This window comes from Saccopteryx bilineata, chromosome 3 (assembly GCF_036850765.1).
Source record: "Saccopteryx bilineata isolate mSacBil1 chromosome 3, mSacBil1_pri_phased_curated, whole genome shotgun sequence".
In the NCBI taxonomy this organism is placed as follows: Eukaryota; Metazoa; Chordata; class Mammalia; order Chiroptera; family Emballonuridae; genus Saccopteryx; species Saccopteryx bilineata.
In genome coordinates, this window is record NC_089492.1 from 6,740,730 (window position 1) to 6,756,937 (window position 16,208).

The window sequence follows — 16,208 nt, forward strand, 5'->3', positions numbered from 1 at the left end:
GAGTGTCTTTCTGCATGGAGATCCTGGCCCAGGGAGGAATGAGAGAGGGAAGTAAACAGTGCAGACAGAATGGAGCCAGGACTCAGTGGACACACAGAGAGGCCCCTCCTCCTGCCAGGAGTGGGCAGGCCTTCCTCTAGGAGTCAGTGCCAGTCCAGCCCTCACGAATGAGTCAGAACCAAGCAGGGTGGGGTAGCTTTTCTGGATACCGGGGCAGCCTGGGCTGAGCCCAGAAGCAGGAGCCAGTGTGAACTGTGGGTCAGTTGTGTTGCTTTAAGTTACAAGTAGTCTGCTTTACACAATAAAGGGTATTTATTGTTTCATGTCACTGAGAGGTTAAAGTGTAGGGTGGGCTGCAGGTATGGCTAGATCAAGGGTTTGACACCACTCATCTGGTCCTGTTCTGCAATCCCCTCTTCCACGAGCAAGCAGAATGACTAGCATGACCCTGAATTCCACATCCAAACATCCAACAGAGCAAAAGACAGATTCCTCCCTCCGGGCAGAAGTCGGGGTTTACTCTGGATGGAATTAGGGCACATTCTCATCCTTGGACCATCACCCATGGTAAGAGGGGTGGGAACCCACCACCAGCCAGGTGAGAGCAGAGAGAGCTCGTCTTTGAAGGTTGATCTAGCTCAAATGGCAGAGCTATTGATGGAGGGGTGAGGGAGGGCGTGGAGAGGGGGACAGCTAGAAGGGAGAAGTGTGTCACCATTAGGTTCTCAGTACAAGCCAGGCTGTCGTGAAAAGTGGAAAATGGAGCAGTAGGCAAATCAAAATGGCCTTGCCTACTGAGCTGAGGCCCTGAGGAAGCTGCGGGGGGTTTGCCACACCTCTTGGGCCTGGGCCCCGATGTCTCCAGACAGTGTTGTGGATTTGGATTTAATAATTTCTGAGCAGCCCTTCTTTCTACCAAGAGGTAATCAATATCCCTTCACACTTCACTTTCCTGGAAAAAATATATCCTACTCGTTGATGATCTACAGGTTGAGGATGGGGAGGCAGACAGAGGGGCATAGTCTAACCGAAGACCAAAGGGTTCATGCTCAAGGCAGAGGTGTCATCACAGCTGTTCTGTGCAGAAGCCAGAAGATATCGTGTAGGCTGGGGACTTGTGTTATGGGCTTTCTCTATATCTCTGCAACTCTGGTCGTCTGAAGACCAGTTAACATACAGGAGGCTGCCTCAGGAGCAGAGCCTCAATCCCTGTTCCTGGTGTCCCCCACCCCCACCCCCAACCCCATAGAATCAGAGGATTGTGGGTCTGGATTCAGATCTGCCTGCTCCTTCCCCCATGACCTTGAACAAGTCATTCAATCTCACTGAATCTCAGTTTCTTCCAAGAACAGAATGGGAACCCCTATCTGGCTGGTGGGAGACTTTGAGGCTCATCTGGGCAAATGGACTTGTAGGAAGAATGTGCCATCCTGTCCAGCTTTTAGTCGGACATCCGAGAATAGTCATTCGTTGAGAGAGGAAGGTTTAGCAAGCGGTTGCCCAGTAGATACCAGAAGCTCGGCAGCAGCCATTTTATCTCCTGATGATAACCTAATCGTTCTGTAAGTGGAGGTGGTATTATCCCATTTTACTGAAGGGGATACTGAGGGCCAGGAAGGTCGAATGACTTTCCCCAAGGTCACACAGCTGGTAAAGCAGAACTTGAACCTGGGCCATCTAAAGCCCCCTCTATGGGACCAAGGATGATAAGTGGTTTCCGCCAGGGGAGCCAGGACAACCCCCTAACAGACCCTTTCTGTTGTTGAAGTAAGACTAAAGAGAGAAAGTAGTGTGGATTCTTAGCAATCTCTGTGTGCGTGCGTCCTTGGCTCAGTTCTCAAACTTTGGGTGAGTGCTTGAATGTACGAGGTTCTGGTTGCAGAAACCATGGGCGGGACCCCTTCTGTGTCCCTCACCAAGGACACTGCCGTCCCATTGTGCATGTGCTCCCACACCAAGGCTCAAGAGGGTAAAAGAATCGTCCGTAGTCACCCACCATGTCGGCTTGACAACAGAGCAGAAGATAATGGAATTCATGCTGGAGGAGGTGGGGATGGAATTATTTATTTTTAAATAAGACGGTGATATAATTTCATCCTCTTTTCTTTCTCCTTTTAGATGACAGGCAACCCCCTCAGTGCTCCCATCAAGCCCCCGGCCTCACCGCCACATCGCTGGGGACAGCATGGGCAGACTGAGTTCTAATTAAGGACCATCACCTGCCATCTTTTTCCAAAGGACAGTGACAGAGGCAGCTTCCCTCTGTCCTGCACCGTGGACCTTCCTTCCAGGTCCTCACCCCCCGAGGGATCCAGTCCTGTCACTGAGATTAATTACCCTCAACCACTTTGGATGGGAAAGGAAATCACTGGCATTAAGTCTGATTAACATTTCATCGAGAGACATTATTGGCGGTTTAAGGATTGCTGATGAAGCGGTCTACTTTCTTTCTGGGAGAGGCAAATTTTATGCAAGAAGAGTCATTCTGAAAGGTCCGCTTAGCCTGGGAGTGTCACAGGGTGATGTCCGGTGCACTGGGGGGAGCGTCACCAAGCGGAAGTGGAGTTGGCCGTGGCAAGCCTTGAGCCCTCGCCCCCAACCCGGAATCCCTGCTTTGCCTTGTGATCAAAACTCCATCTCTGGGACATTCCTTCCAAGTTCCTCCTCAGTGAGGAGGGACTTCCTCCTGCTCGTCCCCCGGGAGGCCTCATCCGGAAACCGGGAATGGCGACCATCCGGCGAAGGACCCTCAAACTTCTCACCCTCCTCATCCTCTTCATCTTCCTCACCTCCTTCCTCCTGAATTACTCCCACACCATAGTGGCCACCGCCTGGTTCCCCAAGCAGATGGTCCTCGAGCTCTCGGAGAACTTCAAGAAGCTGGTGGCCTACTCTCACAGGCCCTGCACCTGCACCCGCTGCGTGGGCCAGCGGAGGCTGTCGCCCTGGTTCGACGAGAGGTTCAACTGGTCCATGCAGCCGCTGCTGACGGCGCAGAACGCACTGCTGGAGGAGGACACCTACAGCTGGTGGCTGGTGAGAGTGCGGGCTGAGTGCGGCGGGGGCGGGCCGGGGGTGGGGCCGGCCCTGCGCGTGCACCTGCGGCCCTGCGCGTGCACCTGCGGCCCTGCGCGTTCACCTGCGGCCCTGCCCGTTCACCTGCGGCCCTGCGCGTGCACCTGCGGCCCTGCGCGTTCACCTGCGGCCCTGCGCGTTCACCTGCGGCCCTGCCCGTTCACCTGCGGCCCTGCGCGTTCACCTGCGGCCCTGCGCGTGCACCTGCGGCCCTGCCGGCGCTTTGCAGGAATCGCGGTATCGGCCGTTCATTCCAGCACGACGTATTGAGGATCTGCTACTCTATAAACCAGAGCAGCGGGTTCTGCGAGGACCCTCTGGTCCTGAGCCCTGTGCAGGGTCAGGGTGCGCAGGGGCCGTTCCTGGGGGGGAAGGCACCTCCCCAGAGGCTCCTGCAGGGGAGCTTGGCCGCGGCCACCACCCCAGCTGCTCCCCACACGAGCAGCGGCAGCGCCTGGCCCGGGAGCCTGTCGGTCACGTGGGACGGGAGGCCCCGCCCAGCCCGACCGCGGGGGGGGGGGGGGGGGGGGGATCAGCGCCTAGTGAGGTCCAGGGTGCTTCCCCATTCAGGAGCTTGGAGCTGCCACAGGAGGTCTTCTCAGAAGCACGTGTTCATCGTGGATCAGTGCTTTCCTTTTATTGCAGTGCAGTCATATTTAACATCTTACCCATTTGTAGGTGGCATTACATATGAAACAGTCCCTGCTCCTCCAGCGCTGCACCTGTCCCTGCTGCCGCCCCTGCCCCAGTCCCTGGCAGCCACCATTCCTTCTGTCCATGGGTTTGAGTCCTCAGAGCCTCATATAAGTGGACTTACGCGGTCTTTGTCCTTCTGCGTCTGGATATTACACTGAGCAGAATGTCTTCAAGGCCCCTCATGCTGCAGCGTGTGTCAGAATTCCCTGCTTTTAATGACCGAACGATATTCCATTGTATGTGTACTCCACAGTTTATAGTCTGTTTACCTGTCACTAGACGTGGGGCAGAGCCCTCTTCTGTCCCTATCTCCACCCCACCCCAGCCGGCGGCAGCACAGCCAGGCTGACCCACCTCCCCCTTTCCCTGCCCGTAGAGGCTGCAGCGGGAGAAACAGCCCAGCAACTTGAGTGACACCATCAAGGAGCTGTTCCAGGTCGTGCCCGGGAACGTGGACCCCCTGCTGAAGAAGAAGTCGGTGGGCTGTAGGCGCTGCGCGGTCGTGGGCAACTCAGGCAACCTGAGGGAGTCCCGGTACGGGCCCCAGATAGACAGGCACGACTTTGTGCTGAGGTGAGTGCCCGGACAGCCTGCACTCCAGGCCTCCTGTCCTCTCCCGGGGTCCCTCGGAGCTGAGGGAGGTCAAGTTCTCAGCCCTGGTGTGCCCAGACTTCCCCCAGGGACCCCAGGCCCTTTACTATACCCTCTGGGCCCCAGTTTCCCCATCTGTGCAGGACAGGATGCAGATGGGCTCACAGTGCTTCTCGGGATGTAGAGAGGACCAGTGGGCTGGAAGCTTGGCACCAAGAGGCCTGACGAGACGGCAAGATTAATTAAACGACTCTTGTTTAATCTTTAAAATTCATCCCATTTGGCAATCAATCTTAGGCCATAATATGTAACTATATACTTTTAACATAAAATATATTTTCCTGTCACCAGGTAAAACAGAAATTCCAGGAAGATGCCCACATCTCCTGGGTTTCTTGTAAGCTCCCTCCACTCGGCTCAGGGCACTAGTGCCCAGAGTGAGAAACGCAAGCAGCGGTGGGGCTGGCGATCGTCCCACCTTCTAGAACCTTCCTCCGTCTCTGTGATCTCTCTTTATGTCCTTAGACCACTCCCGTGGCCTCTCGGCATCTCGACATGCGCCTGGCGTTCAATGGGGACATCCGTGGTGAGGGGCACGGAGTCAGGTTCACGGTCAGATGGACCAGAGTTCAAGGCTGCCGCTGGGTAGCTGTGTCCTGGGACAGAGTCTTTGCTCAGATTTCTGTGACCATAAATAGCCTCCAGGCACGGTCATCACCGTAGTTTAATGGGGTGTGCCCCTCAGCCCCGGCAGTGTCCTGCACTTACTAGGTCGTCAGTGGTGGCATTGGCTAAGCTCCCTTGGGATCATATAAGAGAACAAAACGACAAATCTCTTGAGCTGTGTGTTAACTGTCTCCATTTCACAGAGGACGGATGTGGCAGAAGGAGACGCTGGCCTGAGGTCACAGCAGGCCCCTAAAATCGGTGACCATGTGATACAATACGTGTTCTTCTCTCCCTTCTCCCCCCAGGATGAACAAGGCCCCCACCACAGGATTTGAGGCCCACGTGGGAAGCAAGACCACCCACCATCTGGTGTACCCTGAGAGCTTCAGGGAGTTGGCAGACAATGTCAGCATGGTCCTGGTCCCCTTCAAGACCCTCGACCTGGAGTGGGTGATCAGCGCCACCACCACGGGCACCATCTCCCAGTAAGTTCCCTCGGGGTGTCTGGGTGGAAGCGGGTCCACAGCCTGGCCCCTGACTGCTCCTGCTCACCATGTGGGTGCCTCCTGGCCCCTCGCCATGCTGCTCCCTGCACCACAGCCTGGCCCCTGACTGCTCCTGCTCACCATGTGGGTGCCTCCTGGCCCCCCGCCATGCTGCTCCCTGCACCACAGCCTGGCCCCTGACTGCTCCTGCTCACCATGTGGGTGCCTCCTGGCCCCCCGCCATGCTGCTCCCTGCACCACAGCCTGGCCCCTGACTGCTCCTGCTCACCATGTGGGTGCCTCCTGGCCCCTCGCCATGCTGCTCCCTGCACCACAGCCTGGCCCCTGACTGCTCCTGCTCAGCATGTGGGTGCCTCCTGGCCCCCCGCCATGCTGCTCCCTGCACCACAGCCTGGCCCTTGACTGCTCCTGCTCAGCATGTGGGTGCCTCCTGGCCCCCCGCCATGCTGCTCCCTGCACCACAGCCTGGCCCCTGACTGCTCCTGCTCACCATGTGGGTGCCTCCTGGCCCCCCGCCATGCTGCTCCCTGCACCACAGCCTGGCCCCTGACTGCTCCTGCTCACCATGTGGGTGCCTCCTGGCCCCTCGCCATGCTGCTCCCTGCACCACAGCCTGGCCCCTGACTGCTCCTGCTCACCATGTGGGTGCCTCCTGGCCCCCCGCCATGCTGCTCCCTACACCACAGCCTGGCCCCTGACTGCTCCTGCTCACCATGTGGGTGCCTCCTGGCCCCCCGCCATGCTGCTCCCTGCACCACAGCCTGGCCCCTGACTGCTCCTGCTCAGCATGTGGGTGCCTCCTGGCCCCCCGCCATGCTGCTCCCTGCACCACAGCCTGGCCCCTGACTGCTCCTGCTCACCATGTGGGTGCCTCCTGGCCCCTCGCCATGCTGCTCCCTGCACCACAGCCTGGCCCCTGACTGCTCCTGCTCAGCATGTGGGTGCCTCCTGGCCCCCCGCCATGCTGCTCCCTGCACCACAGCCTGGCCCCTGACTGCTCCTGCTCACCATGTGGGTGCCTCCTGGCCCCCCACCATGCTGCTCCCTGCACCACAGCCTGGCCCCTGACTGCTCCTGCTCAGCATGTGGGTGCCTCCTGGCCCCCCGCCATGCTGCTCCCTGCACCACAGCCTGGCCCCTGACTGCTCCTGCTCACCATGTGGGTGCCTCCTGGCCCCCCGCCATGCTGCTCCCTGCACCACAGCCTGGCCCCTGACTGCTCCTTCCCCTGGAAGGCCTCCCTTCGCACACTTCCTCCGGGGGCACAGCCCGAGGCCACCCCTGGCTCTCAGCTCCCCATGGCCTCTCATCTCCTCTCATCACTTAACACAGCCCGGACTTCCGCCTTTGTCCTGCTCGTGAGCCCCAAGTGGGCCGCCATGGTGTGCTTCCGGAAACCCTGGGAACTTCCGGGAGGGCTCGGCACATCTTAGTCCCAACCCCTTGTCTCTGCGGTGCTCCTGATGGTGACAGCCACTGCTTCTCAAACTGAAGGTGGCCCTGGATGGGGACGGGGGTGGGGACAGGGAGATGACGTGCTGAGCATGTAAGCTCTGACACGGGGCGTTCGTGTGCCACCAGGAGACTGGGGAGCTCTCCTCTTTCGGACACCACACTTGGCAGTGGGCACATGCCGTGTGACCAAGTTGTCACAATAGTCATTGTACCTCCCTTCTGCCAGGGAGGACCCTCCCTGAGGCTTGGCCGGGCGTCCCTCCCAGGGCTCGAAGCTACATGGAGCCAGGCTCACACCAGGTCCACTTCCTTCGTCCCCACTGTTCCTGAGGAGAATGGCTTCAGTGTCCAGATGGCCGAAGCCTCCTTGTGTGAGGCCCAGTGAGGCCCGGGTGCAAGAGACTGGAGGGGAGGGTGCCCTCTCAGGAGAAGGCAGTGAGGGCGGCGGGCTCACCTGGTGGCCTCGGCTCAGCTACCCTCTCCTTCCACCTGGGCCCACCTGCTCCGGAGCCTGAGTTGTACCAGAATTAGATCCAAAGTGAAGCCTGGAGGCCTTTGTCTTGGCTGCCTTAGACCCTTGCAGATGAAAAAGAGGCAGTGAGGGCCTCGTGAGCCAGCGCCCCAACAGTGGGGGTGGGTGCCCTGGCCTCCACATGCTCCTGTAGGCTCTGGGGTGGGATGGGGTGCTTGGAGCGAGTCCCCTTTCCTAACCTTTCAGGGAGAAGGGACATAAATAGCAGAAGGTCCTTGAATGAGCCAAGATCGCCCTCTGGTGTCTACAATGGGCCACTGCAGGGCTGTGGCAGGGAGGCAGTGTCCATGAGAATGAGTATGCCTCCTTGGCCTGGCCTTGTCACCCCCAACTGCCCTCCAACACCCCCCCCCCCCGTCACCGGTCACCCCAGAGCTGCCTGCAGGCGCCCGCCCTCTCTCACCCTGACCATCTGCTCTTTCTCCACAGCACCTATGTCCCTGTCCCCGCGAAGATCAAAGTGAAGAAGGACCAGGTGAGTGGCGGCCCAGGCCCCTTGTCCCCTGAGCTCAAGCTGATTTGTAGGCTCTGCCAGATGGGAGAGAGAGCCCTGTGCCCTCCTCTGCCTGCATGTGGCTGCAGAGAGCCCCTGGGCACCAGGCCGGTGGTGGTCCCTGCTGCAGACACTGGCATTGGGGAAGTCTCTCCAACGGGGCCCTCCCACAGCATCACCTGGGGACCGTCACGGGGTGGCTGTCTCCAGACCACACCGGCGTTTCCATCTGCTCCTGGTGCGGGGTGGCCAGGAGCTCTGGGCAGAGGGCAGAGGGTGAAGGAAGGGAAGTGGCCACCACACGGGTCCTTTGCACACGCACTCCTGTCGAAATTGGGGGGAGCAGGGTCAGAGAGGCAGGCAACCTGCCCGGGACCCTCAGCCGTGATCGCGCAGGAACGGAGCCCTCCCCTGACCCCAGCACCTGCCTTTGGTGGGGTCGCAGTGCTGCGGGGACGGGGCCACATGGCACTCTGGAAGCAAGGACGGTGGCAGGGAGGGCCCCCCAGGGCGGCGGCAGCGTGAGGCCAGGCTGAGGGCTGAAGAGGTCGCTGGAGACCAGCACTGTCCCCCTCGGGGCCTCTCTGGGGCGCTGCGCTAGCTTCCTGTACCTGCGTGCCTTCTGCCGCCCCACAAGCCCCCTCACTGTCCTCAAGGCAGCCACGGAGGTGGGACCAAGGCCACGCCTGATACCAGGACACCCCCAGCTCGGCCGCCGCTGGTCGTGTGGCAGGGAGCGTGTCATTAAGCCTCTCGGCCTCAGTTTCCTCATCTGTAACGTGAGCACATAGGGTCATATTAGGGACTGGAGACCATTCAGACCAGACCAGGTGGACTGGGTGGCTCAGAGGCTGAGTTTCCCTGCAGGGTGACTGGCATGTCCTTGTTCCTCCCTCGTGCTGTCCCTGGACGCCCCTCCTGTGGTCTCACCATCGCGCTCAGTCCCTGGCTCAGTCCCTGAGATGTTCCCGCTCTGCAAACCTTCCCGCCCCAGGCTTCCTCGCCGGCCGCTTTCTGCCTTATTTCTCTCCGTGGTCCCAGCGTTCTTTCCTGGTGTCTTCTGTCTCTTCATGGCGTAGGTTACGGTCTGTCTTTTCCTGCTAGAATGCAAACCCCGTGAGTGCTGGGGGCATTCGTTCCTGTCACATGTGTGACACCTGTCGGTGGTGGCACCTGTCCCCACCTGTCTCTCTAAGGGCTGTGTGCTCCCTCCCACAGATCCTGGTCTACCACCCGGCCTTCATCAAGTACGTCTTCGACAACTGGCTGCGGGGCCACGGGCGGTACCCGTCCACCGGCATCCTCTCGGTCATCTTCTCCCTGCACGTCTGTGACGAGGTACGCCTCCCTCCCCCGCCTGCCGGCCATGCCGGGGACCCGGCTCCTCGTTCCCTGTCCCCAGGAGAGGCGAGAGAGCATCTGTGAGCAGGCTGACCTTGACCCTGAGTCGGCCCCAGGGGGCCCACCAGTGCCTCTCTCGTGGGGCGCTGTAAGGAGTCGTGGAGGTCCACTGGATCCTTGGGAGCGAGTCCTGGCTCATTCTGTTTGGGCTACCCGGGCAGAGAGAGCCAAGGCCAATGGGTGCAGGCGCAGTTTGGGGGTAAAACAAAGGACTAGATTGTCCTAGATCTGTGTGAGACGGCTTCTCCGACCTCAGAGCTAAATCCCAGGATCCGGGCCCCACCCAGCCCACATCCACCAGAACCTCTGAGAATGGGAACCGGCACCCACTGTCCCCCAAGCTGGTCAACCAGAGCTCTTGGGAAGTGTGCGTTCCCCGCCATGGACTTTCCTCAACATCCGACGGCGGGGGCAGGTTTCCATCAATGACCTGGGCTGTTCACTGCCTCCCTGGGTGGGGTGGGGGGCACAACACTCCCCATTCTGCCTGCTTCTGGGATCAGGCAGGACACTGAGATGTCCCTTCTTGTCACAAGCAGCCTGTCCCCATCCCTGGCCTGCCTGACTCTGGGTCCACTATCCCTGCCACTTTAGCCAGAGACCTGGACATCCCTCCCAGAAGCCAGATCTCTCCCCACCCCCCACCTCCAGCCAGCTGGTCATAGACGCCCTCGGGGCTCTGTCTCAGAAACACTGCTCCCGTCTCTTCCCTCCTGCTCTGGGTGGGCCCATGTGCATGCTGGCATTGACTAGAAATGCTGTCCCTGCCACGGAGCTGCCTCTGTCCCCAGTCCGTCCCCGTCCCTCAAGCCTGTCACCCATGCCACAGCCCAGAGAGCAGCTCCCTCCCTGGGACCCCGTCCCTTCCTGACCACCTCCTACTCATTCTCTAAGACCTGGCTCCAAGGTCACCTGATCCGACTAGCTCTCTGCCCTCTCTGGTCACGGCCCCACCCACCTCTGTGCTGTCAGAGCCCTGACATTAGCTCCTGTCTCTCACAGGCCGCTCAGCTGGTGCTTGTCATAAATTATAAGTGCCAGAGGCTGAGGCCTGGCTCCTATGTCCCCTAATGTCCTCAGCACCCACCCGGGTGGCCCTGATGAAATCTGAACTCTGATACACTGAGTGTAGTGCTTGGCTCAGAATAAGCGCTCAGTCAGTAATAAGAAAGGCCCCACCCACTGGTCCAGTGAGGGCTCCCGACCCAGATGGCTGTCAGCCTGACAGAAGAAAAGGGTCACCTGCCTCGCTCTGGATGTTACTCTTGGCCTCATTTTCTGGATGCAGAGAATGAGGCTTAAAGAAGGAATGTGGCACTTGCAGTGTCCTCCAGGGAGTGGCGGAGCTGGGGTGTGGGGCAGCCTGGTCCCCACTCCACTCCGCGCCCCCCCCCTCGCTCCTCCAGCCTTGGGGAAGAGGTGGTACTGCCCCGGAGGTGAGACCCCGCACACTCAGGGCCACCCACAGGCAGTCGCCTTCTGACATCGAACTTGACTTTTACTTAACACACTCCGTGACACCTCGCCTGGGAGTTCTGGGAACCTAGAGAGGGTCTCTGTGACCCTCGGAAATGGTGTTTGCAGATTTGGGGGTGCCTGCAGGCTTCCCCTCTTAGAGGTCTGCCCGCCGCCCTCCTGTCCGCTTCTCACCTCTGCTTGGCCCCTGCAGGTGGACTTGTACGGCTTCGGGGCCGACAGCAAAGGAAACTGGCACCATTACTGGGAGAACAACCCCTCGGCGGGGGCCTTCCGCAAGACCGGGGTGCACGACGCAGACTTTGAGTACAATGTGACGGCCACCTTGGCGTCCATCAACAAAATCCGGATATTCAAGGGCAGATGACGCCGGGAAGGACCCAGGACACAGCAGAGCGCGCCCCTCCCGGCGGCCCCTGCTGCTCGCCAGGGCCCTCCCGCTCCGTCCCGGGGGCTTCCAGGGCCAGCCTCGGGGGTGTGCCCAGGTGCCCCTCGCAGCCTCTGGCACCCCAGCACTTGACAGCATCCACTCAGCAAGGTCTCCAGCGGCACCAGGGCCGCAGAGCGCGACTCAGCACCGGCTCGGGCGGGGAGGCCCTGCCTGCTGTCCCTGAGCTGGGCCGGTGAGACGTGGGAGAAGTCCATTCTTCAAACAGGGAGACAGATACTGAAGACGCCCTGTTTTAAGAGAAAGGACAGATTCCCAGGGAGGACGGGCAGAGGGTTTCCTCTGCCTTCCGGACTCTGCTCCCAATGGGGGTGTTTCCTGACGAGGCCCCCCAGACAAAGCCATGTGGGCGCGTCAGCACTGGGGGCAAGACGCCGCCTTCCTCGCACGATGCCCGGCCTCTCTCTCACTTGGCGTGACGACCAGCTCCCCTTTCTTCCTCAAACTCGTGTTGCTGGCCCGGAGAGGCGCCCCACCCCGAGGGCCTTCGTACTCGGCAGGGTGCTCCTGACTTGACCGCCGTCTTTCCTCGCTGGTCTTCTCGGGCAGTCAACCTCCGTCGTTAACACAACGGCTGAGAGCAGTCTGCCCACTTCCATGTGCCTTTGTCTTTGGGGGAGAAATGCATGTGTTGGCTGAAATGGGGCAAACACCTTGACTCAGGACAGGGGACCCCTGGCCAACTGCCCCCCTTGCGCGTAGCTGCGGGCATCTCTTCCGGTTTCCTCAGCCACTCCCTGAGTTGGAACAAAGCTCAGATGACACTTGGATGACACATCAGCCATGAAATGTCACTTCTTATTTTCCCAGACTGTTGGACCTGGTGCCCAGGGAGAGGGTCTCCGTCAGCCCGGGGAGAGGGTCTCCGTCAGCCCGGGGAGAGGGTCTCCATCAGCCCAGGGAGAGGGTCCCCGTCAGCCCAGGGAGAGGGTCTCCGTCAGCCCAGGGAGAGGGTCTCCGTCAGCCAGCGTGTCCCCGGGGGCCCGCGCTCTGGGCCCACTTCCTGCGGGCCACCTGTGTGGTGTCCTGGGGGTTGGGGCGACCATCCTAGGCATGTGACCATCAGAGCGGGCAGTCATACCTCATTGTCCCGCTCCCTCCTTGTTCACCCTCCTGATTATTTATTGATTTTGTTGTTGTTGTTGCATTCAGCTGACACCTGTGCACTTTCCGGCTCTGTTGTTGGTCCTGGGCTTCTGTAAGCTTTCTCCTGCGCCCTCCAGCAGCAGGCTCCGTAGGGATCCTCGACTCAGCGCCCAGGGTTTGGCGGCTTGCCAATGGGCAGCTCCCAGAGTGTCGGGTTGGTGGGTTGGTGGCCTGTCCTGTACCTCTTCCTCCCAGCCCCCACCATTGTCCTGTACCTCTCCCCCCAGTCCCCACTGCGCTTTTTCTCATGCGAACTGGGATTCGGTCTCAGGTGAGGACTCTCCGAAACCCAGGGGGAAGGGAGGGAGAAGCAGAGTCCAGACACAGGCAGGACAGCGAGGGCTGGTGGCTCCAGTTACGGACATTGCGTCAGAAAAACCATTTTTCTCCTGTTGAGAGCGCTTCCCAAAAAGCCACTGCTGCTCTGAGGAGGCGTGGCTGCCTCCTTCCTGGTGGCGTGTGGAGGACGCCAGTCTCGGGAGCCAGGGGACCTGCAGCTCTGGCCTGCTCTCCTGGCCTCAGTTTTTCCCTCTGCAGAGGGGGAGGGAGGAATTGTGGGAGCTCAGGGGCCACAGGTGGTGACAGGCGATTCATACGAGTCCCTGGAAGTCGCGTGCCACGTTTTCCCCCATCTGTACACGTGAGCCTTTTCCTGGGGAAAGGTTCCACGTTTCCCCCCATCTGTACACGTGAGCCTTTTCCTGGGGAAAGGTTCCACGTTTCCCCCCCATCTGTACACGTGAGCCTTTTCCTGGGGAGAGGTTCCATGGAGTTTATTAGATTCTCAGAGATTCAGAATTCAGAAAGCATTTAAAAAAACAAAAACAGACCTGTTCCAGCTTTAAAATCCTTCAAAGCTTACAGCTCTCTTGACGGGTGAAGGCTCGTAAATCGCTGTGAGTTCAGACCCTCCCAGGCTCGGGCTCACAGCGGCGGTTGACATGGGACGTGAGGAAGCCACCAAGTCTCTGGCAGCTAGGTTCGTCCCAGGGGCCAACAGACCTGCAGACAATGGTCACTGGGGCCAGGAGCAGTGTGGGGTGCACCTCCTGACCTCTCTCCCCTTCTTCTGCAAGCTGAGTCTGCCCCGGCATGCCCCTTTCAGAACAAGTCCCCGGCTGAGTCCAAGCAGGTCCCCAAAGGGAGCCCGTGTCCCCAGCTGAGCTGCATGCCACCCAGATCCCCTGCCAGGTCCCCGCCCCATCTCCCTCTTCCCACTAGGCTGTTCCAGCTCTTGGAATCCGGCACTCCCATTTTACAGATGAGAAAAGCAAGGCCCGGAGATGAGACAGGCTGTGCAAAAGTGAACTCATTGCGACAGATAGCGCCCCTTACACATTCTGAGCAAACGTAAGACATGACTGACTCCATATTGAAGACATCACCGCCCCACCTGGGTCCGTCTGCAGCTCTCAGCTCTGTCTCTGGCTGTGACCTTCTGACTGCTCTGCCTCCAGGTTCCTCTAGAGGAGGGGACAAGTTAGTGTACCCCCATCGTCCCAACAGACATCTCTGCGTTTAATTGGCTTAGCACAGGGGACTTAACCAAAAATAAATGCCAGTCACTGCTGCTGGGATTAAGTGTGCTGATTGGCTTACGCTGGTGAACCCCACACAGTGGGTAAGAGTAGCTAAGAGTCTGCGGTGCCTTTGGCAGGAAAACAGGAAGCAGCCAGGCGGAGAGGTTCTGGCCTGTCCCCCACACGGCTGAGCTCCCTGGGGGCCCCTCGACCCAGCCTGGGGCTCGTGGGGGTAGGAGGCAGACTGGCAGCCTCTGCTTCCCCAGCGATCTGGGACAGAGAAGGAAGTTCTTCCATGGATGCTTGCGGGACCCTGGTGTCGTCGGGATTGTTGGGCAAGCTGTGTGGGCAGGGCCCACTGGGAGAAACCGGATGAAAGAAGGTAGGACACAGTGGAAGTCAGACAAGGGGAGAGGGCGGGTGCCGTGCCACTCAGTCTCTGCTGTGACCCCAAGGGGCAGCGAGGGGTCATTCCTACCTCAGCGTGAACGGGGCCTCTGGGCCGAAGGTGAGATAGAAATAGAAGCGATGTTTTGCTTTAACCAGGTTCTTCAAGGCTGGGAACGTTCTTCCCCGAACGCCAGGGAAATGGACATCAGAGAAGAGTCACTGAACCTCTCTGATCCATACCTGCCTCATCTGTCACTCACTGTCCCCATACCTGCCTCTCTGTCACTCACTGTCCCTTGCCTGCTTGTCAGGGAAGCCCAAACCCTGCTGGACTGCTGTCCAGCTTAAGACGGCTGGACGCCAGCCATGTGCCATCTGGAACCAGCACTGTCCTCTGCCTCCAAGCGCGGGCTGTCGTCGTATCCATGACAGGACATCCGGGCTGCAGCCAACGTGCCACAGGCCACCTGCTGGTCACCCTGCCCTGGCGCCTGGGCTGACAAGTACTGACACAGAGTCAGCTTTCCTCCTCTTGCTTGTCAGGAAAACACCAGCGCCCTGACCCGTGGGGTGCCATGTGACCCGTCTGTGCAAGGAAAAGAAGAGGGTTAGGAGGAACAGCAGCGCCAGGCACAGTGCATCCTACCAACGTCAGGGTAGTAGCGATTTCTAACAATAGCGCCTGGTCATCCCTCCGGACCCGCGTTCCCCAGTGTCGGTCACGGGACAGACCTGCCGTTTGCGGCCCCCCTGTCCAGGGCCCCAAGCGGGCACCAGCTTTAATCCCCGGCCTGTGTCAGGAACCCCGCCCCACGGGGGGGACCCGGTGCCCATCACGTTAGTGTGTCACTGAATTCACGTCCAAGCCAAAGCTTCCTGAGCACTTTTTCTGTTTGGCAATCATGTTTGGTTGTTTGTGGGTGTTTTAAATTTGCGTTTTCCTCCTCCCCCTCCCCCACCGCCACCCAGCCTTGCTCACGTGTGTGGCAGCCGAATGAGCGTTAACCTGGGTGCGTTCTGAACGCCATTAGCAAGTCTCCTTCCCCAGCCTCCACTGTGCTTTATTTATTGTTGAACATTTCCAATGACCTGAATCAAAGTGAATTAAAAAAAAAAGAGCTATTTTATCGTTTGGACGTGTGTGTGTGTGTCGTTTTTCTGGGAGGGCTGAGCCCTTAGGCTGCCTCAGTTTCCACTCGGTCCTGAAAGGACACAGGGCGTCCTTCCCCTCCCAGGGCCTCCTGGGTCAGCGTCCGCTCTCCCTGCCGTGTGACTGCGGGGAGTCCGCTCCCCTCTCCGAGCTCAGCCGTCTCACCTGTGGAAGGGGCCCCAGTGCCAGCGGGCAGAGGGGGTGAGGTCAAGAAGGACAGCCAGCCCCAGAGGCCCGAGGACACTCCCGCCAGCTGCCCCGAGTGCCCTCCGCGGGGAAGGGCCTGGCTAGCATGGCCGATGGTGACTTGAGGGTGTCCCCTCTGCAGAGCCGAGGCTCCGCCACATCCCGGGCAGGCGGGGAGGGGACCTGCGGCCATGGAAGGAGCAGGGGGCGAGGAGCTGGAGAGCCCCGAAGGGAGGGGCCACAGCTGATGGGAGCAGGGGGGCAAGGAGGAGAGAGAGGCTCAGTGCCGGGGGGCAGCAGAGCTGGGACGGGGTCCGCGGAGATCAGGACGTTCACAGGAGCCGCTCTGAGAGTTGGAAGCAGTGGGCACCAGGCATCTGAATGAGTGGCCTTCAAAATGGGGTCCCAGGTAACGGAGAGAAGGCGAAGGGAGGAAGGGGGTGTAGACACCCCAGGTCCAGGAGGGCAGGTGCT

General features: G+C 59.7%; 1 protein-coding gene across 2 annotated transcripts in view; it reads left to right on the top strand.

The window, feature by feature from the left end:
• ST3GAL1 (ST3 beta-galactoside alpha-2,3-sialyltransferase 1) overlaps positions 1–15,534 on the top strand; it is a 51,918-nt gene extending 36,384 nt beyond the window's left edge. For both annotated transcript variants that reach the window (XM_066265620.1, XM_066265619.1), the window contains 6 exons: positions 2,119–3,036; positions 4,148–4,344; positions 5,337–5,516; positions 7,954–7,999; positions 9,236–9,355; positions 11,088–15,534. In XM_066265620.1, coding sequence (XP_066121717.1) covers positions 2,725–3,036; positions 4,148–4,344; positions 5,337–5,516; positions 7,954–7,999; positions 9,236–9,355; positions 11,088–11,261 — 1,029 coding nt within the window. In that variant the 5' untranslated portion in view covers positions 2,119–2,724 and the 3' untranslated portion in view covers positions 11,262–15,534. The remainder of the gene's footprint in view (positions 1–2,118; positions 3,037–4,147; positions 4,345–5,336; positions 5,517–7,953; positions 8,000–9,235; positions 9,356–11,087) is intronic.
• Positions 15,535–16,208: the final 674 nt, after the last annotated feature.